The 22,599-nt window shown below is 30.0% G+C and overlaps 2 protein-coding genes across 2 annotated transcripts; both read right to left on the minus strand.

Moving 5' to 3' along the window:
- Window positions 1–5,079: 5,079 nt before the first annotated feature.
- LOC137834349 (uncharacterized) lies at window positions 5,080–5,775 on the minus strand. Its single transcript, XM_068642407.1, has 2 exons — window positions 5,710–5,775; window positions 5,080–5,664 (listed from the first exon to the last, which is right to left on the minus strand). The coding sequence occupies exons 1-2, from the start codon at window positions 5,773–5,775 to the stop codon at window positions 5,080–5,082; spliced, it is 651 nt and encodes a 216-aa protein (XP_068498508.1).
- Window positions 5,776–10,226: 4,451 nt separating this feature from the next.
- LOC137834503 (transcription factor MYB13-like) lies at window positions 10,227–14,406 on the minus strand. The gene is made up of 3 exons (XM_068642534.1): window positions 14,177–14,406; window positions 13,821–13,950; window positions 10,227–10,680 (listed from the first exon to the last, which is right to left on the minus strand). The coding sequence occupies exons 1-3, from the start codon at window positions 14,307–14,309 to the stop codon at window positions 10,245–10,247; spliced, it is 699 nt and encodes a 232-aa protein (XP_068498635.1). The 5' UTR covers window positions 14,310–14,406; the 3' UTR covers window positions 10,227–10,244.
- Between the last annotated feature and the right edge of the window lie 8,193 nt (window positions 14,407–22,599).

Consider the following 22,599-nt stretch of genomic DNA (forward strand, 5'->3'; position numbering starts at 1 on the left):
TTAAGCAAGAAGGTCATGTCACCTATGGAGACAACAACAAAGGAAGGATTCTTGGGAGAGGATCCATAGGAGACAAAGACATCTTGGTAATCCATGATGTGCTTTATGTAGAAGGCCTAAAGCATAATCTGCTGAGCATTAGCCAACTATGTGACAAGGGATATCAAGTGATGTTCAAGACAAATACATGTGAAATCTGTCTACCCAACACCAAAGAGGTAATGTTGGTAGGTAAGAGAGTTAATAATGTGTATCTTCTAGATATCTCTTCACCATGTTCAATTGGATGTCTTCTATCCAAGCAAGATGAATCTTGGCTTTGGCATAGAAGAATTGCTCATATTCACATGAATCATTTGAACAAGCTAATTTCAAAAGATCTTGTGATTGGGTTGCCAAAACTCAAGTTTGAGAGGGATCACATTTGTGAAGCATGCCAAAAAGGGAAACAAGTGAAAAGTTCTTTCAAAATTAAAAATGTTGTTTCATCTTTGAGACCTCTTGAACTTCTTCACATGGATCTCTTTGGACCCTCAAGAACTATGAGTCTTGGTGGAAATTATTATGTTCTTGTTATTGTTGATGACTTTTCTAGGTACACTTGGACTCTTTTCTTGGAATCAAAGAGTGATGCCTTTACTGCATTCAAAAAGCTAGCAAGAAGACTACAAAACACAAAGAACAACAACATAGGTTCTATTAGGAGTGATCATGGAGGAGAATTTCAGAATGAGAAGTTTAGTAAATTCTGTGAAAAGTTGGGAATTCTGCACAATTTCTCTGCTCCAAGAACACCACAGCAGAATGGAGTGGTAGAAAGGAAGAACAGGTCTCTTGAAGAGCTTGCAAGGACAATGCTTAGTGAATCATCACTTCCTAAGTACTTTTAGGCAGATGCAGTGAGCACCTCATGCTATGTGATGAATAGGGTGCTTATAAGGCCTATTTTGAAGAAAACTCCATATGAACTTTTCAATGGGAGGAAGCCTAACATCAGTCACCTCAAAGTCTTTGGCTACAGCTGTTTCGTTTTCAACAATGGAAATGAAAACTTGGGAAAGTTTGATGAGAAAGCGGACCTTGGTATCTTCATAGGTTATTCACTCACAAGTCATGCATATAGAGTATACAACAAGAGGTTGATGACTGTAGAAGAATCAGTTCACATTGTCTTTGATGAGGTAGATCGCAGAATCAATCAAATCCCAAAGACCAGTGCTGAAGAAGATGAACAGAGCATCAGTTTGGAGAAGCTGGAAATCTGTGCAGAAAAACAATCGGTTGATTCGCAGAAACAACCGATTGAAATTCTACAGCAGAGTGAGCTGCCCAAGGAGTGGAGGATTCCTAGAGATCTGTCGGTGGATAACATCATAGGGCAGATAAAGGAAGGTGTCTCCACACGTAGCTCCATCTTAAACTTCTGCAGGCACACAACTTTTGTCTCTCAAATTGAACCAAAGTCAATTGAGGAAGCTCTCAAGGATGAGAAGTGGGTTGAAGCTATGCATGAAGAGCTGAATCAGTTTGCAAGGAATGAGGTTTGGTTTCTTGTCCCTAAAACTAATGAAATGAATATTATTGGTTCGAAATGGGTTTTCAGGAACAAGCTAGATGAGGATGGTGTGATCACAAGGAACAAAGCAAGGCTAGTTGCCAAAGGCTACAATCAAGAAGAGGGCATAGATTATGGTGAGACCTTTGCTCCTGTTGCTAGATTGGAGGCTGTGAGGCTGCTGTTGGCCTTTGCATGTATGAGTGGTTTTAAACTCTTCCAAATGGATGTCAAGAGTGCCTTCTTGAATGGCTACATCAATGAAGAAGTATATGTAGATCAACCACCGGGCTTTGAAGATCATAAGTATCCCAACCATGTCTTCAAGTTGAAGAAAGCTTTGTATGGACTGAAACAAGCTCCAAGGCAGTGGTATGAAAGGCTTAGCAACTTTCTGCTATCTCATGGATATGAAAGAGGAATGGTAGACAAGACTCTCTTCATCAAGAAGTCAAATGCAGAAATAATTCTTGTGCAAATCTATGTTGATGATATCATCTTTGGTGCTACACAAGATAGATTGTGTGAAGAATTTGTGGTTGCAATGAAAGGTGAGTTTGAAATGTCTATGATGGGAGAACTATCTTTCTTTCTTGGATTGCAGGTTAAGCAAACGAAGGATGGGATCTTCTTAAGTCAATCAAAGTATTGCAAGCAGATTCTCAAGAAATTTGAAATGGAGAGTTGCAAAGAAGCTAGCACTCCAATGCCATCAAACTGTTACATGGATGCGGATGCTGCTGGAAAATGTGTAGATCAAACAAAATACAGAGGATTGATTGGATCTTTGCTTTATCTAACCGCTAGTAGGCCGGACATCATGTTTGCGGTGTGTCTATGTGCAAGATATCAAGCAAATCCTAAAGAGTCACACTTCAAAGCTGCAAAAAGAATTCTAAAATATCTCAAAGGAACATCTTCTGTAGGATTATGGTATCCTTCTCACTCTCCAATACATTTAATTGGTTATTCAGATTCTGACTTTGCAGGTTGCAAACTAGATAGAAAGAGCACAAGTGGCACTTGCCACCTTCTTGGCTCAAGCCTAATCTCATGGCATAGCAAGAAGCAAGCATGTGTTGCTCTCTCTACTACTGAGGCTGAGTATATTGTTGCTGGAAGCTGTTGTGCACAGATTCTATGGCTCAAGCAACAACTTGCAGATTTTGGTTTACAAATCAGCAAGGTTCCCTTAATGTGTGATAACACAAGTGCCATCAATCTAACCAAAAAATCAGATTCAGCACTCAAGGACCAAACATATTGAGATAAGGCATCATTTCATCAGGGATCATGTACAAAATGGGAACTGTGAAGTGAAGTTTGTGGAGACCAAACTGCAGTTAGCTGACATCTTCACAAAACCATTACCAAAAGAGAGGTTTTTCTTCTTAAGAAATGAGTTAGGTATTCTTGATCTTAATAATCTCTCCTAAATCTGTTTTTGATACATGCTAAAGTCTATTTGTGAAGACAAATAGGGGGAGAATTAATTGGTTCTTGTATATCTTTAGCTGATATTGTATAAACTGTTAAAATCTCTGATATGAAAGTGTTTTCTGCTGCTGCTGATAGAAACAACTGATTGTTTCGTGTAAACAACCGATTGTTTCGTGTAAACAACCGATTGTTTCGTGTAAACAACCGATTGTTTATCATGCTTTATGCTTAGAATATGTAAAAATCTAACTTGTTGCTGTAAGAAGCATTGGGTAGTATAAATGTTATTTTTGCAGGTACTCCTTTAGATTCAATCAGAACAAACACAAGCACCAGGGATTTGTCTTCATCAAATAGGGGGAGATTGTTGAACCAAGTGGTGTTCAAGCTTTGAAGAATCCAAACCCTTTGAAGGATGTTGAAGCCTCTTATGTGCTTCATGTTGTTGTGCTGGTCTAGGGTAGTTTAAAGGGTTGTAATCCACCCTTTGATTAAATCTAAAGCATAGGCATTCTCAATCTTTGTGAAAGTAAAATGTTTTCAAACTAAGTTAAAACAACTGATTGTTTTGTCGAAACAACCGATTGTTTATACTTAGGTGTTTTGAGAAAAAGATTGAAAACTGTTTTTAAAATGGTTGAACTGTTAAGAACCAAAACAACCGATTGATTCGAGGAAACAACCGATTGTTTGTTTTGGGACCATAACAGAAAAACTGTTTTATCCTTGACTGAGCATTAAATGTTTTAACTGCTTACACTCCAGTCATTAAATACTTTGACCAATCTTTTAATGCAATTTAAGAGTTTGTTAAGATTTGATAACAAACTACATCTTTGAATAATTTCAGAAAAACAGATTTGACAATTAATCTTTGACAAGTTTTTGCTAAGAGTTTTTGAGTTTTTCAAAGAGCTGAGATTGCTAAGAGTGTGTGATTGATCAAAGTTGTGGAATAAGATTCTGCTTGTATTGATTTCAGATTATCTTCTATAACAAGTGTAATCCTTGTACTCTGTGAAACAAGTTTCGTTTCTGTGTTTGCTAAGATTGGATGTGTGTTCTTGAGGGGATCAAGATCAACAATCTTGGTGTAGGTGTGTTGACCAAGGAGAGTGTGTTTCTTGAGGTGTTCAAGGTCATTCTCTTGGTTGTTGTGTAAGTGATCAAGTTGTGATTGCTTAGTGGATTTCCTCAGGGTTTCTGAGAAGACTAGATGTAGCTCTGGGTTTGGAGTGAACCAGTATAAACATCTGTGTACAATCTCTCTATCCCTATCTCTTTAAATTCAGTTTTGTTATTTGATAACTGGTATAAACAGCCGATTGTTTCGGTAAAACAACCGATTGTTTTTTCAGTATTGTGCCTTTGCTTTATGTTTTGAAAAACTGATTTCTTAATCAAGGTTTTCTTGAAGTATTTTCATTCTAGGCTTAAAAGTTGACGAAAATCTTTCTTAAACAATTCAACCCCCCCCCCCCCCACCCCCTCTCGTTTAAGGCCATATATTCTAACAAAACTGATTTTGAAAGTGTTAATTTGAATCCATAATAACCAGGAGCATATAACCACTTATTTATACTCCAATCAGTCATTAAAAACGTTTAAAGAAAAATCCAAATCAGTTTTAAAATAAATAAAAAAACAGATTGAATCAGTTAAATTGAATTCTGTTAAGGATTTTCAAAAAACAGTCGGTTGATTTTTCGAAACAACCGACTGGATTGGTTTGACAGCAAAGTCAACCAAAGTCAAACAGTTTAAAAACCCTTCAAACAAACAGAGAGAAAAACAACTGATTAAAACGAGATATCAACAGGTTGTTTTTTTGCTTCTCTTTGAAAACACATATTTTTCAAAAGGATTAAAATCAAATAACCTTGGATCAATTCTATGAGTGGATTACAAATTCAAACTACCCAAAACACACCCAGAAACCCATCATCAAAGTCTTAAAGCAATCCACATAGATTTGGAGACATCAAAGCCAATGTTCAACAATTCCTATTGAAAATGTCAAGTTTGTGACATTTTAAGCATTTAATCTCAGCTTTGTTAAATGATTGTCTCCCTCTTCCTTTGCCTCAGAAAGAATCTCTATCTTTTCCTCTGCCTCGTCCTCCTTTATCTTCATTTGTAATTTGTAGTACTTGTTTTTCTTCTCCTTGATATGTCATTCTTTGCTTGTGAACCAAAAGACTACTCTGCAATTCGTCAATGGTCATAGTGTTCAAGTTGTTGGATTCTTCAATTGAACACACAACATAATTAAAATTAGGAATCATTGACCGCAAGATTTTTGCAGTAATGACATTCTCAAGCATGCTTTCACCACACGCCTTCATGTTTTTAGCAATTTTCAAAGTACGAGCAAAGTATGAGTTAACCTTCTCTCCGTCCTTCATCTGCAACATTTCAAAATCTCTCAGCAGGGCTTGTAATTGTGCTATCTTCACTCGAGTATAACCTTGAAATTTTTGCTTCATAGAATCTGATATGTGTTTGGATGTATCATCAATGAGTATAATATATAAGATTTCTCTATTAATGGCTTGATAAAGATAGTTCTTTATCTTCAGATCTTTCAATCGTTGTTCTTCCATGAGTTTGAGTTCCGCTTCTGATGCAGTAGCTTTATTTTCTACTACTGAAATCCCATGTTCCACCAACTGCTAATACTCCTTAGAATGTAGAAAAATTTCCATTAATATTACCCAATGATCATAATGCCCATCAAACTTGGGAATTGCAGGTTGCACGTATTTGCTGGAATATGCCATTTTCGGTCTTTCCTTCTTCTTGGAATAATACTGATGTTAGCACACACTTACAATTGTTTCTCTCGCACTCACACTGTTGTTATCAAACACTCACAGTTATTTCTCTCACACTCAAATTCTGGATCAGGCCCCTTATAAAGGAGCTTTATACCAATTATTGAACACAAATGCAAGCTCTCTCTGTTTTATAAAAGTCAGTGCTATTGAATTCAGAATGCAAGTTAGGTTATATAGTCGTACAAACTCAAAACAGAAACAAGAAAATATCACACCTGCACCACTAATTTAATATACTGAATAATGGGTGGTTTCCTAACAACGTGCATTAAAGTGTATTCCTAAAAATCAGGTCAGTAATTGACCAATTATGTGAAACAGAAAAACAACTCTACTTAATTAAATAAATTTAAAAATAACAATTGAAATTCTAACTGCCGCTAACAACATCAAATTTGGAGTTCAAAAATCTACAAATTAGTTTTCCTGAACAAATACAAGGCTGCAAATCTTTTTTCTTTACGTGTTTTTGGAAGGATTCCTTTACAAGGAGGGTGTTGTTTCATTTATATGTGGATACATATTTATGTACATGGTTGGAGCAAGTGGCAAGAATTAACATTATAAAGTAATTTTGGTTGGTATGGAGGGTTTTGGAAAACTGGTAAACTGAGCACTTTTAACAACGTTTAGGAGAGGACAGTAATGTTTGAAGAAGTTTGGTCCATTTGTATAAGGGTTAGGGCACCTCTCATTTATTTATTTGTTTATTTGTTTTTGTTGATAAAAAAAACTTTCACAAATTAGTTAGGAAAGGGTGTTGGGTTGTCAATGGAGTTTGCATAACTTGTGTGTTATTTTGTATTACACTTTTCTAAGAAGGATTTAAGTGATTATGATGGATCACCGTCCATCTACTAATTACTTTAGATTTTAAATTTAATAATTAAAATCTTAATATTTAAAATCTTAGTAGCTTATTAGATATTAATTTAAAAATAATTTATAAATTTTATTAATAATAAAAATTACTTTAAATATTAATACTTTTTAATCTTTAAAATAATATATAATTTAATTAATATAATAATTAATTATTTTTAGTTGTTAGAATTAATTATTGTTTAATAATTTTAAACAATTGTACTGTTTTATTATTTTAGGAGACGTTGATGAGAATTCTTACGTTCTAGTTAAGAATAATTCAATTATATTTTATTATACATACTATGTTGATAATATAACGTGAATATATATAATTTTATCTCGTAGGATGATCATTATTTTAAATTATGTACCCTTGTATCGGGAACCAAAGATGTCCTAGGTAATAAAGATGAAGGTATACAGTAGATAAATATTTTTTTTTCAAATTTGTGTATATATATTCTCTTAAAAACGTAATGTGATGTAATATATATTATATAGGTCTCGTAAGGTACGTATATCTATATTATTATACATTTTAATAGAGTAGTACTAAATGGGACGTTAATGATTCAAGTACTTTTTTACAAAATTTATTAAATTACATAATTAAATAGATGAAAAAAGTTGTTAGGAAGTTGGATAACGTGTCTAACTAACTAATGTAGTTTAATATATACATTTATCACGTGCATTCGGTACAAAACTTAAAAGCATTCTCGAAGACTTTTCATTACTTAATATATAAATATAAAATATTTTAAAATAAAATAAACATTTGTGTTTAATAAAAATATGATTTTATTTGCTTATAGAGATAATATATAAGACAAAAAGTTGTTAACAAAATGATTTTGGCTAGAACAAGAAGAAATCAGTTAACTTTATATATAACAAATTTTAAAACGTGTAATAAATTTTCATGGACAACATGTATAAAGTATCCACTGCAAATTGCTAACTTAATTTATTCATAGATAATAATTGGTATCACTCTTAATAAAAGAAAGAAGATCATCCTATTTAGAGAGATGAAAAGTAGAAAAAATCTCTTGAACCCAACTCCAAATACCCAAAGCATTAGAGCATTCAAAAAATAAATGTGAAATAGATTTCTTGTGCTTTTCACAAAGCATACACATAGAACAAATATGTTGATTTGTAGGAATCCACCCACGAAAAACTTTCCAAAGTACACCCCTTCCATAGTTTAAGATGTTAATCCTTTCTAATCAACTTTCAAGGTTTGTCTTTGTCCTTAATTGTGATGTCATTAAAGTCCTTTTACTTACCTGGGTTTAGAAGTAGGAGGTAATCATAAGAGACTCGGGTTCTAGGAAGTGGTGCTTTAAAAGATTGGGAAGAGATTGGGGAAGTGGAAAGGAAAACTTTTGTCAATGGCAAGGAGAGTATGATTGATTAAATATGTTCTTACGTCCATCCCCTTATTCTGTATTTCTTGTTTTTATATGTCCGTGTCGGTCATGAAGGAACTAGAAAAAAGGATGAAGATGTTCCTATGGGGTTGGGGCAAAAAATAATGTAGGTGTCCTGGGATAGGTTATGTGCTTCTAGAGAAGATGGTGGACTTGGGGTAAGAGATCTCAGATCATTTAATATTGTGTTACTTAGCAAATGGATCTAGCATCTCAAAAAAGATAGAAGTGACTTATGGAAAGAAATCTTGGATTCTAAGTACGAAGGGTGGAGGGGGTTAAGAAGTATGACCATAAATAGTAAGGATTCTCTTTGGGTGGAGAAATCTAAAGAAAGTCTGGAATTCAGATGGGGAGGGGGATGAGTTTGAAGATAAAGTCGACTGGGCGATTGGGGATGGGAAAGATACAAAGTTTTGGGAGGATAATGAAGAATTAATGTTTAGATTTCCAAGATTGTATTCGGTTGCTGCAGATCGTGGTAGTACTTTGCTACAGACAGACAAGTAGAACATTGGTAGGTGGGAGTGGAAGTTGAGGTGGAGGAGAAATTTGTTCGTGTGGGGAGAGAATTAGGCCACTCAGTTGTTGCGTCTGATAGAAAATAAGAAGGTTGCTGAGAGGGGGAAAGTGTAGCGGACAATTGGATTTTGAAGGATGATAAGCAGTTTGATTTTTTAGTGAAATCTGCTTATAATTCTTTAAAGGTAGTTGTGGGAGGTGAGGATAGGGACATATTCGAAAGGTTCTAGAAGGTAAAGGCTCTTACTTTTGCACAAATCATTGCTTGGAGGGTGTTGAATAATAGCATAGCAACAAAGGATAATCGGTTGAGAAGAGGAGTCTTAATGGTAAGTTGCTTGTGTGGGTTGTGTGGTGAGGAAGAGAAGAATGTTTGTCATTTGTTCTTTAAGTGTAAAGTTGTGTGGAAAATTTGGGGGATGTGCTAGTCTTGGTTGTGATGTTTGTCGGTGAACCACTTTGATGCAAAGGCACACTTCATGATGTGTTTCCCTTTGAATGTTAATGGCCATATTATCAAAATCCGAGGTGTGGTGTGGATTGCAATTGTAAGTAAAATTTGGAAATATCAGAATAAGTGTGTTTTTAATAATGGGAGAGTTGATCAGTAAAGAAAAATGTGTAGATTTCTCTTACTTTGATTGGTGTTTGGAACCTCTGGTATGTATGAAAATTCTGAATTAAATTGTGAATTAACATGATATAATTGAATCACACGGTGTAATACGAATAACAAAGCATCCAACATGAAGATGTAGCAAGCATAGAACGGAAGAAGAAGGAACCATAACATAAAAGAAAAATGAAAATTGTAAGAAAGAGAAAGAAAGACGAGAACGAGAAGAGAGATGAGGAAGAAGCGACACAAGGAGACGATGATACAAATTGTCTGATAATATATAGACGTTGCCAAAAAAAAAAATAAAAAAAAGAATGAAATGGACAAAGCAAACACAAAAAAACAAAAATACCCAAAAAAAAAAAAACATAAGACTAAAGGGCAGAAACAAAATGTTTCATGAATCCACCACTCCCAAATAACTATTAGTTGGACAAAGAACAACTCAACACAACGACAAAGTACAGATTCTATATACTAACACTACCTTTACTACAAGAAAATTATTAAATAATAATTAAATTAAATAAAAAAAATAATCAATCATTATATAATGATTAAATTAAATATTATTTTAAAAATTAAAAAAAATATTAATATTTAAAATAGTTTTTATTATTAATAAAAAATTCTAAAATAATTTATAAATTGATATTTAAATTAATTATCTAAATTTTAGTTATTAATATTTTAAATTATAAATTAATCTCTAAAAAACTAATAAAAATTAATTTAAAATATAAAATAATAATTAGTTAAAAAATTTATAATTAATTATTAGATACCAATTTAAAAATTATTTTATAAATTTTTATTAATAATAAAAAAATACTTTATATTTATATTTTTAATTTATAAAATAATATTTAATTTAATTAAATAATAATTAATTATTTTAATTTTTAAAATTAATTTTTATTTAATAATTTTCTTGTAATAATCATATAATATTCTCAGACAAAGTCAAACTATTCATTACTGTGATCCCAAAGTTCAATATCAGAAACAAGTTCTATGTCAGAAGCAGGGCTGAAGTAATCGGGTTCAGGCAAGAAAGCAGAAGCAATGCAAGATATGTCAACCATGTATGGTTCCAACCAGATGCTTTCGATCACAGGCTGTAGTTGGTAAGCATCCACAAAAGAAAAATCATCATCCTCAGAAATGTTATCAAACTTGTTTTCTTTGGTATCAGTAGTTATGGAGAGTTGGGACGGGGATGTAGCTGTTGTGCATGAATCGGTGGATTGAGAAGTTGGTACTTGTTCATCAGCAGGTGATTCATCCTTTGAGTGGGAAAGTTGAGGTTTGAGAGGTTGAAATCGTTTCTTGAGATTGGTGTGCCAATAATTCTTTATTTCATTGTCTGTTCTTCCTGGCAGCTGAGCAGCAATCACAGACCATCTGCATTAAGGAGGGAGGGAATCAGACCTCAATAATTAATGATTATGTATTCTAATGTATTAAATACTTCTTTAACAAAAATCATATAATGAAAGAATTATTTCAAAACATTATTGTTCATGAAAATTCTTTAAATTAAAGAAGAATAAGCACATTGTTTTCTTAAGTTACACTGACATATTTTGTGTTTTTCAATCAAGATCATAAACATGTTAGTCTCGAAAGTAATGTCAAGATAAAATTATAAGAGGAAAAAAATTATGATAAAAATAAAATAAAATTTAAATTATTAATATCTTATATACTAGGATTCTATATGCTTGTACAATAAGAACAAAGACTACTACATACTCTTTATTTTTCAAATTTAAAAGACAAATAAAATTATTTGATTACATAATTTATATTCCTTAAAATATCAATCACAAATTAAAAAAGGTAAGATTATTAAAAAATATTTTGTAAGATAAGGAAGTATAATTACTCTTGTAATTAAAATAATAAATGAGAAATAAAATATCATTATATTTAAATGAAAACTAAAGATGATGAAATATTTTGTTAACAAAAAAAATAAAAGGCACTTAAATATTATTATTTCTAAAATCAAACCTCGCTAAAATATTTTTCATCTGTTGGTATTTAAACAGTTATTCAGAAATAATATATATATATATATATGATATTCAAAATAACAATTATTATTTTTAAAATATTATAAATAATAATTTATAATTAAATAACTATATTTTACAATGATAACATATTTACTCATTTTATTATAATTATAAATTTTGTTTTGTTTAGAATCTTAGAGATATTTTGTTACTCCAATCTCATCTGTTGGGTGTCGTTGTTTTGAAGAGAAAGTGTAGATTAAAAAGTATTTGGTTGAGAAATAATTAAAAAAATAGAATCTCTTGTATAGTAGAAAAAAAACAGAAAATATTTCAATTATTTAAATTAGGTCACTGTATACTTTATAAATCAATAAAGTTTCTTCTTTCCTTAAGATCAACTTTATCTAATATGCAATATAATATGCAGTCGACATTTTGTTTTGTGATAACTTAAAGTGACATCACAAAAAAAAAATCAGCTTAATCATTATTATTTTGTGTAGTTATGAACACAAAAAGCTTAGAAAATGATACTACGACTTGACACTGTGATGAGAATTCCTTTTGTGGCTAGTCATGTCACTTGAATTTGTTTGCATATAAAAAATAATTTGTTTTCAACTAAAACTAGTGCGAGACTAGTGCTTAATCATGGGCCGTTTTTTTCTTTTTGTTTTATATTATTTTTTAAATTTTATTTTTAATTTATTATTATGTATTTAATAGGTGGTGTATTTGCATGATAAATCTTTATAACAAAAGTTAAAATGATTATTTAAGCATATATGTATTTTTTTATAATTAATTTTACTTGTACTTTGTATTATAGATATAGAATAATCATTATGGTTAGTTAACTTTTATTTTCTTTAAATGTGTTTTTTTATGTGATATTTAAAAATACGGTTTCATTTCATGATTTAAATAAAAAAACATTTAAACTGTGAGTTAAAATAAATATACAAATATTTAGATGAATAAGTTAGCAGAGTTTTAATAATAATTTCTAAATATTGTTATGTTATAATTATATCAAATACTAAACAAAGTGATTTGAAGTTATAATTTAAATCTATACTCAATATATAGTTTTGGATTTTTCAATTTAATTATACGTAGTTGTATGTTAATAATTAATTGGACCAATATCTAAAAACATGATTTAAATGATTACGACTGCAGATACCAAATTACTCGTGTGCTATAATATAGGAATAAACTATAGTTAAGTAAAATAAATTATATACAAGTGATTAAACATTAGCTTAATTTTTATCAATAAAACTTATATTGATAATTTTGTAGCTTAATATAAATATTATGGTAATTTAGATATTAATATAACTCTTCACATAATACAAGGTTTGTTAAGATAGAAAGTTGAGTTTGATTGTACCTTTTAGTTATCTCATTATTGGCTTGGTTTTTGTTGATTTTTAACATTGTTAGTAAACTTTGAGGGATTCGATTTTCTTAGAAGAAAGACTTAAATGTCTCTTTTATTCTGTATATGGATTAATTGGACTAGTTCTGATTTATATTTATTTATATTTTTTGTTAATTAAATAACATTTTTATACATTAAATATCAATATATATAATTAATATAATATACTATTAGAGAAAAGAAAACCTTAAATATTTACATTTATTATGAAGCCTCCATTAAATAAAAAATTATACTTAATAATCTAAAACTTTGAAGTTATTTTAATTAATGAAGACAATTTTTAGAGTTTTATACTGGTTTTATTGCATATTTTTACTTCATTTTTTTATATTTTATTAGCTTCCCAAAAAACTCTAGCCTAAGTCTAAAGAATCTTTTAACCCTAAGTATATTTTTGTCCCAATTCAATTGATGTAGGTATCTATTGTATAAAAATGATTAGAATTTGTTTTTTATAATTAATTTTTTTAAAGTTATTGTTATAACTATTTTTAATGAGTTAATGAAATAAAATTTCAAATTCAGTTAATTACACTTATAGAAGTATTTTGGGTATTTCTGTTAGTTTGCTGTTTTATGTTTATCACGTTCTCTGTGTATGATTCTGTGTAAAATGGTTTATACTCCAGGTAGTTCTATTGCTAAAAAGAAGTTCGTGTGAATAGTAAATTAACAAGATAAACGTGACTGCTATTGAAATGTACACGTGATGATAATTTATTAACGGAACCAAATCTTAAAAATGCATGCATGAAGCATTAGAGTATTTGAGTTAAGAAGTTATTATTATTTCTTATAATCCTAAATGGGAGTCTCAAAATTATAGGCTTTCTTTAAAGAGAACAACTTTAGAGTTTGTAAAGAAAACTAGTGCTAGCTATTTCAAGAGAAATGATATATTGTGAATCTGTTTCATTATATAATCTCTAATTAATAATATAAAAAAAAATTATTATTTTATATAAAAATTGGAATTTTAAATAAAGAAAAAAATTATATACGGAAGTAAAGTTTTATGTATCATTTTTCTTTCAATAAATGAATAAGAAACATAAAGGTTGCTTCAATACCTGTTACCGAGACTTTGGAGAAGTTTGATAATAGTCTCATCTTCTTCTTTAGTGTAGTTTCCTCTTTTGATATTTGGCCTCAAGTAATTCAGCCACCTTAGCCTGCAACTTTTTCCACACCTCTCAAGACCTGAAAAATGAATCAAGTTATAGCATAAAATGGTTTCATAACAGCACCACATTCATTAGGTTCATATATAGATCCCTACAAAAATATGCAACATTACAGGGAATTTTCTTTCAAATAAAAATTTGATTTACTGGAAAACTATATTTGATACGGTGTTCTAGTTTCTGATATGCTGATGAGAAACTAATTGAAGGAAGAAACAAAAGAATTAGAGATTTTCAGGTACCTGCAAACTTGGGGAGTAGGTTCCAATTCCAGTGACCATATCTGGTAACATAGGCACTCAATTTTTTGTCTTCCTCTGGTGTCCATGTTCCTTTCCTAAGCCTACTTTTTTCAGAAAAGGTGCATTTCACCATCTCTCTTCAAGTTCCTTATCTTTATAAGTGTCTATATCACTAATTATGTATGAGAAAATCTGATTCAGAACAGCGATGGAGAGAGAACCAAGTCTGACTTTTCTTTAGCCTAAATCTCTCCCAAATGTCTGCATACTCTGACCTATATATACTACGGATTCATTCAAAATCAGGGTCCACCTATTTCTCGCTTTCTACACCATCATTTCTGGTGATGGACGTAAACCAGCTTATACATTTATTTTACAAACTATTTGTTATCTGTATGAATTATTTTTTTTCATATATAGAATTTGAATTAGACAACATTAAAATATTAATCACATGGAACGATAATTTCAGTTCATCGCGATAGATTTGGGCCGAACCAGTGTATTTATTAAAGATGTGACAGCTGAAAAGAAAAGTTTAATGTAGGGTAGTTATTTGTATAGTAAGCCTGCACACTAGTACTTTTAGTTATCACTAAATTTAAATGCCTCTTAATGTCTATAAGCTTTTTATAAAAATATAAATTAAATATTTTAACTAAAAAATAAATATGATAGTAAGTATTTTTGTTAAGAGTAAGAATAATTTACCACTTTCCATTTAGGTAATAATTTTTATGAGCTTTTAGATCAAAAGGAACACAATTAATCACAATACTTAATTTATTATTATCATAATTTCTTTTATAAAAATAAAATAAAATTCAATATAAACATTTTGGGTTATCAACCCATATACAATCCAAGTTAAAATAATCTCAACCCATATTTAATGCCAACAAAAATATGATAGACTTTCCTAAAGATTAAGATTTACCTTCATGTCTATGTCTTGTGCAATTCTCCTTTCCTCACATTGTGCCTCTCCCTCTCATATTTGTTACAACAGTAGAATATATACATACATTTAACAAAACTAACCTATTATGCATAACCAAAATCTAAATGTAGCAAAGCCTTTTTCTCCCAGACCGCTTGAGAGTAACTCCTTTCTTCCAATACCCGTTGCTTTTTTTTTTATCAGCAAAGAATAAATATAATAAAAAGGGACACTTAAGGGGTGTCCCAACCCGTATACAAGAGCACACATAACTTAAGTGAAAGATAAACAGAGAAAAACATAAATTAAACTTAAGCTATTTAGAACCCCTTACCCCACATCAAATTAGATACATGGCATCAGCATAGAATCAAAAACACAATAGATTACTAAAGATTACTGATGGGGAGATCTCCAGCATAGCAGCTATGATTAGCTAAAAACATCAGATTGCTTCTCGAAACCCTCTGACCAAAATTACCTCCATGTTCACGTTTGAACTTCTTAATTAAAAGGGTAAGGGGAAAGTGTTGCTGTTGACGAGCCCAAGACCCTGCAAACACGCTAACCTGGTCCACTTCAACTTCAAGCCACCTTTCATCACGCCCAACCAAAGAATCACAGAAATCAACTGGCCATCTTGTCCCATCAACACTATTTCACAATTACCTCGTCTTAATGCGCATACTGAGACCAACAACCGAACCAAAACATTCTGTGACATTCAGAAACCTTCCAACAACACACCAACCAAGAGCCAACTACAGAGGTCACCAACCCAATCCAACACCCAGCCACATCAAAAGTGTCATCCAGACCCATAGGCCCCTAACCCCCCAAACAATTGCTAAAGACAATCAGTCAACAGAGGTAACAACCTAGGCACCACTTACAGCTAGCTAAGTGCAGCACATCCATACCAGTCCAATACCCGCTGCTGCACATTCATCTTGCAGCAGGTTGTTATACTGTTGTTTTTTATCAAATCCAGCATGTTTCTGACAACATTAATGCTACTGCAAAATTCTCTGCAACTCTGCCATGTAACATTCTGCAAGTGGCCATCCCATTATCTTGTTCTGCTACCATTAAATCTGTGTCTTTTGCTAACATTAAACCAGTAAAATCAGCAAATATATACTACAAAGAGTTATTTCTATAAACTATATAAACCTTCCATAATTCACATGACTACACATTATATTACAGTCTTTCACAACTTATATTAGATACCATCAAATTCAGCAAAACAGGTTGATTAGAGAAGAGGGGCAACTTCCCCAGATTTTCAGCAAGAAGCATATCTTATTAATATCATCTAAAACCTTCCTTCTATATGATTATCTTCTCATTATGGACTTAAACCCCCTCACCATCTTCCTTTTCCAAAGTAAACTATACCTAGCTGTATACCTAAACTTGAACCCACACCAACCAGCCATAACCATCTTCACTATAAGCTTCCTCTTTCTCTAAATTAGTTCTTTCTAATAGCTCTCAACCACTCGGCTCCATACACCATTAGTCTCCATACGTGAATATGTAAAATCAGCTATTTTTTCTTTCTTTTTATCTAGGACTACACTTTTGGTGTGTTTGGATTGGGAAAAAGATTTAAAGGAGTGAATTTGAAGTGATTTGAGAGGAAAATGAGGTTGCTTTGATTGAGATATGTTATAGTAAATTTGTGAGAAAAATTTACTGAAATTTGTAAGTGATGTGATGATTGTGAAAGATTTTTTAATTTTTTTAAAATGTATAAGTTTACAAATTTGATAAATATAATAAATTTAAAAAAAATTATAAAATAATTTAATATAAAAGAATTTAGAAATATATATTAAAATTAAAATAAATTTAATATTAAATATTAATAAAAATATGTATTAATAATTAAAATTAAAATTAATCTTTTATTTATTATTTATTTTATTATAATATAATAATTAATAAAGAAATTATAAATGTTATGTGTATATTAAAATATAATTTGTATATATAATTAATATATAACTTATTAATTTTTATAAAAAAATAATATATAATCACTTTCCCTACTTTTTCTGTAAATCGCTTCATGAAGGCAAAGAAAGTTTTGACAACAAAATTTCATTGTTTTTGGTGATTCAACCCCAATTCTTTTTTCATTTTTTCAACTTTCTTTGCTCAATCCATTTCCTTGTCTTTGCTCGCTAAATCCAAACAGACCCTTTAAGTTGTAAGAGCATAAAAATCTCAATTACCATTTTTAAAAGTAATTTGATTTTTTTGTTTCCATATCTCCCCTACCACTACTATCCACATTCACTCCCATACTCTATTCAACTTTTTTGAGACCCAACCTAGGTTAAAATGTAAGAAATGTGCTCTAGCTTTCTCATAGTTGACGAAATCATTGATTACTCATACTCTATACCAACCACACAATTTTACATTTAAAATAAATATGCTTCATTATTTCCTCTACTACCCCACACATTACACATAACTTACTTTCGAGTATCATCCTTCTATCCTACAAATTAAACCGTGTTGATAACCTATCTATTAACACCCGCCAAGCTACTGCCACCGTAGATGAAAGAGCTTTAGTGCTTCAAAAATATTTACATAGAGATCTTTGTTCCCGACCTACTCCTTAGGGTTCTATTTGTGTATATCCTAACTTTTCATTTTCATTCCAAACTCCGGAGCCATTTCTATCTTTCGACAGATTATCATAATTTTATCTTCTTGATTGAAAAAATTATAAATAAAATTTAACCATCTTTCATTGATTTATGCTACTTTTATGCTATGATTGAAAAAAATAAGTAATTGCACAAAATAATAAAGATTAATTGAAATAACTTGATCTCAAGAAAATAACTAGTAAACAAATACATATAAATTTAAAGTAGTAGTAACAAATCAAATTTAAAAAAAATTCATTAAAATGTCCTGAAAGGAATGCAACCAATAATTTCTAACTTCAAAGTTCTATAATTTATTGTTCCTTTTTCATGTTCTTATCTTCTTCGTTCATTCTTGATTAGGTTTATTGAGCTATAGTTTTCATAAAGATATCTTCCTTTTTATCAATAACGAGATTCCTCCTCTTTTTTTGAAAGCATGAGATTATTTAACTTTGCAGAAATTTTACAAGAAAGATGCAATTTTGTATCAAATTTATGATAATTAATAGGCACATTTTGCATATTATATGGAAAAAAGTAAGTCGTGCTTTGTAGTAAGATTTTACTTTTTAGAAGCCGTTATCCTCAAACACAAGTGAAAATTGACACATAAATCATTAGGGTGGAGAACGGCTTTGATTTTGAGAAAATGATCAAAGTGAGCACGAATTTGTTTAACTTAAATTGGTGTTGTTAAACTTTTTTTTTCTAAGATAGTGTAAAAATATTACAGGAGTCATACATGAATATGACCATTTTTGTGTATTATTTTTGTATTGAAATCATCGTACAATGTGATCACTTTAGTTCATTTTTTTCTCGTTTTGCATAAAATGGTAATTTTTGGTTTAAAAACAAAAAAATAATTTTATAAATTTTTTTGAGAAATGTAATTTTCTTATTATAATATATAAGAAGTGAGAAAATAGTGTGTAGTAATGTGAAAAAATAGATTAATTTTATAAAAACATAGAAAAATAATTTGTGATAAATTGTGTAATAAGTATGTTCAATTATTTATCACTTTTTGTAAGAAAATGTTTTATTTATGTAAATAATTATTTTTTTAAAAATTATACATTGAGTTATTTAAAAATATAAAATAAAATTATGTAAATATTTATTTAATAATTTGGTTGGTTAATTTGTTGGAGATCCCACATCGACTAGAGATTAGAGCCTTTCAATGTATATAAGTGGGTGCAAACCTCAATCCTATGAGCCGGTTTTATGGGGTTGAGTTAGGCTTAAAGTCCACTTCGTAACATAATTTAACAATTCAATTTAGACATCAATTTAAAAACTAGTTTATAAATTTGATTAATAATATAAACTACTTTAGATACCAATGTTTTTTTTAGTCTCTAAAATAATATCTAATTTAGTCATTATTATAATTAATTATTTTTTGTCTCTAAAATTAATTTATATTTAATGATTTTCTTATAGCTACTCATTCATCAAATATGTTTCTAAATATTCTTTGGATTACTTTCATCAAGAGCTTTTTGAAATATTCATTAGATTACTTTAATTTGATGAGGTGATAATTAATGTTCAAACGACTTATATAAGTTTGATCCAATGTGAAGATTGTTTATTTTTAAACGATTTTAGATTAGTATGATGGTCATTTAATTTCAAACAACTAGTACTACTTTGATCCAGTGCGATGACGGTTTATTTTAAAAAAACTTCATATTATTATGATGGTCATTTATTTTTAAATCAATTTTTACTACTTCAATTCGATATTATGATTATTTATTTCTAAACAACTTTGAGTTATTATGATGGTCACTTATTTTTCAAACAACTTCGTGCTACTTTTATCCGATTTGAAAGTTGTTTATTTTAAAACAACTTCATATTATTATGATAGTCACTTATTTTCAAACAACTTGACAAAAAATTATCTGAACAAAATATTTTATTGAAGAATGTGCCTCATTAGAACCTTACTTACCAAAACTCTCCTTAAAGACAAAAAATGAACGAAGGAAAAAATAGTATATCATTCTCTTACCGTGTTTCAACTATAGTACATTTTCAAATGGGTTGCGTTCTAAGTTCTTGGTATAAGTTTGCAATATAGTTCTTCAAGCTTGTAATTTGTCTTTCCTTTTTCTCTAGGCTACATGTGGTTTAACGATTTCTAGCACCTTTTAAGAAGAAACCTTTAATTGCTTTAGAAGAATCAACCACGATCATTCTGACTAGTGGCTTGGTTGTTAAGATTATAATCACAACAGAGAGGGGAAGCGAAGAAGTTTCCTCTACAACATCCCTCTCCATAAAAAAGGAGTCAGTGTGACTCAAGGACAATTCCTCTCCAATTTAAAAACTCTTTATTTAATAAAGGACTATTTTCAGGGGAAGAATAAAAAAAAAGGAAAAAGATGAAGCCTTTAGGGATGTACCTAGGTAGGAATTGTAGTAAATTATGAAAAACACAAAAATGGACACAAAAAAGCTTTACAGATCTAAGGAAGCTAGAATGATAATATGATAAAAGAAGTAATATAAGAGGAAGTCATGTTAAAATATAAAAGCAATCCAAACATTTCAAACCCTTTGCATGAAAATGTGATGTTCAAACATCGTGTCCTAGGACAACATAACATGAAAAATTGAAACATTAGTTGTCTTGAAGGGATAAAACCCCACTATTGATAGAAAAATATCTCATTAATGCACATGGGGAAATACATTTTTATGATACATATCATACTTAATAGAAAATTCGAACATACTCGGCTTCATGAGAGTCACAAAGCATTGATCACATGAGATGGTTGTGAAAATACAACCTCAAAAATAGTTACTAAAGTTGACAATAACTCGTTCATCCCTCAAATCAATCCACCTGCCACCTCATTCATGGATTTTGAGCTTGGAAAACTTACGTACATACTCATATCCAAGTTAGGTGCACCCGTATAACTCGAATATATATATATATATATATATATATATATATATATAATTATATAAAGTTTAGAAATTTGGATGGATAACTTCGAAGCAACAAAGAAACAAACCTAAATTAAGTTGTAGTTGAAGTATTTTGTATATAATTGAGTGAGTTAAACTAATTATAATTAACTGTATATATTCTCCAAATTTTCAAGAGATAAATATTCAAGGATGTATAATAATTATGACCAAAAAAAGGCTCACAGTACGGGAACTTGGTTGTTAGAATAGAAATTAGTGGTATTGGACTTTTAGGCCGAGGAGACAATGGTTTCAATGAGAGAAAACTGTGGTTGCAGATTTCAACTAGCAATTTAGGACGGTTCAAATACAAAATTAAAATTTAAATAATTAGTAGTTAAAATTTTGGTAGCTAATTAGATATCAATTTAAAAAGCATTTAATAATAATAGAAATTAATTTAAAAATTATTTTTTTTAATTTATAAAATGATTTCTAATTTAGTTATTATAACAACTAATTATTTTTTTTTCTAAAATTAGTTTCTATTTCATGATTTTTTTAGTCCATATGGATCTACTATGTGATTGATCTCATATAAATGAGGTAATATTCAAAAACCAACACTTATTTAGATAAAAATTCGGGCATACATTACAAATAAATTTTTTAAACCAGATTTTGTAAATTTACAAATAAATTAACTCTTATCAGGCTTTTTAGCCTAGATCCTTTGAAATGTTACAGTGAGCCAGATATAAAATCTCCAGCCGCGTAGTACCCACGTGCAGGCTCCTCATATGGGATATATAGTACCCACTGTTAGACAAGTTTGGTCATAATTACGCAGCAACCCCTGCAACTTTATTATGGAAGCAAGATTGTGTTAGCTATCTTCATCGGGTGGAAAAAAGGAAGCCAGTAGAGACAATTGTGGTGGATCTTGGGAGCCTCTTATTCTCTTAGATACTTAGAAAGCACCAAAGAGGTTCAGGGTTTGTATGTAACACCTTACTAAATTTCGAAGCCTCTGTCTGGTATAGATTCTATTCTACTGCACAAATATGTAGAACGACACCAAGTGAAGAAGTAAATGTATCATAATATATGGTAAAACTCAAATCAAAGCTATATTGAGGTCCCATGTCATAGAATTATGATGGTCTGTTTGGGCGTAATATGGACTTAGTGAATATGTGTTGTTTTGTATATTTGGTTAATAGGCTTTTTGGACATTTGACTTTTTGGATTAGGTGAATTCACTTAAGGGCAGTATTTACAGGGTTCATTGTATCTTAATGTAAAAGGTTGAGACTTTAGAGTGTCTCAATTATTTAAATTATTTAATTTATTTATTCCTGAAAAAAAGAAAACAAGGTTCATTCTATACATGGATTACAATAATTAATTTTTTTTTACAAAAAATTGAAGTATCATTAAATAATCATATTAATTCATTTTTTATTAATGATAAAAAAAATTCTCCCTCCATTCTTTTGTTTTTAAGGGTAATTTAAGGTTTAAAAAAAGTAAGAATGTAAACAATAAAATGTTTTTGTCTAGAAATGTGAAAATAACATATAAATAAAATAAAAATCTCTTAAAATATGTTAGTTAAGAGAGACAACACAGAAATTCGATCATATAATATAAATTATTAAAAATATATTAAGTAGTATAAAAAATTGCACGCTATATTAAAAATATGACAATTAAAATGCTAATAATAAAAATATAAACAGGAACCTTATACTTACGTTCAAGTATTTATCTATTAAAAAAATATTTTAATAAAAAAACTAATTTCTTAAAGTAAACTATTGAAACTGATTTTATTTTTTATCATCAATTTTGAATTTATTTAATTA

This window comes from Phaseolus vulgaris, chromosome 5, assembly GCF_000499845.2.
Source record: "Phaseolus vulgaris cultivar G19833 chromosome 5, P. vulgaris v2.0, whole genome shotgun sequence".
Lineage (NCBI taxonomy): Eukaryota > Viridiplantae > Streptophyta > Magnoliopsida > Fabales > Fabaceae > Phaseolus > Phaseolus vulgaris.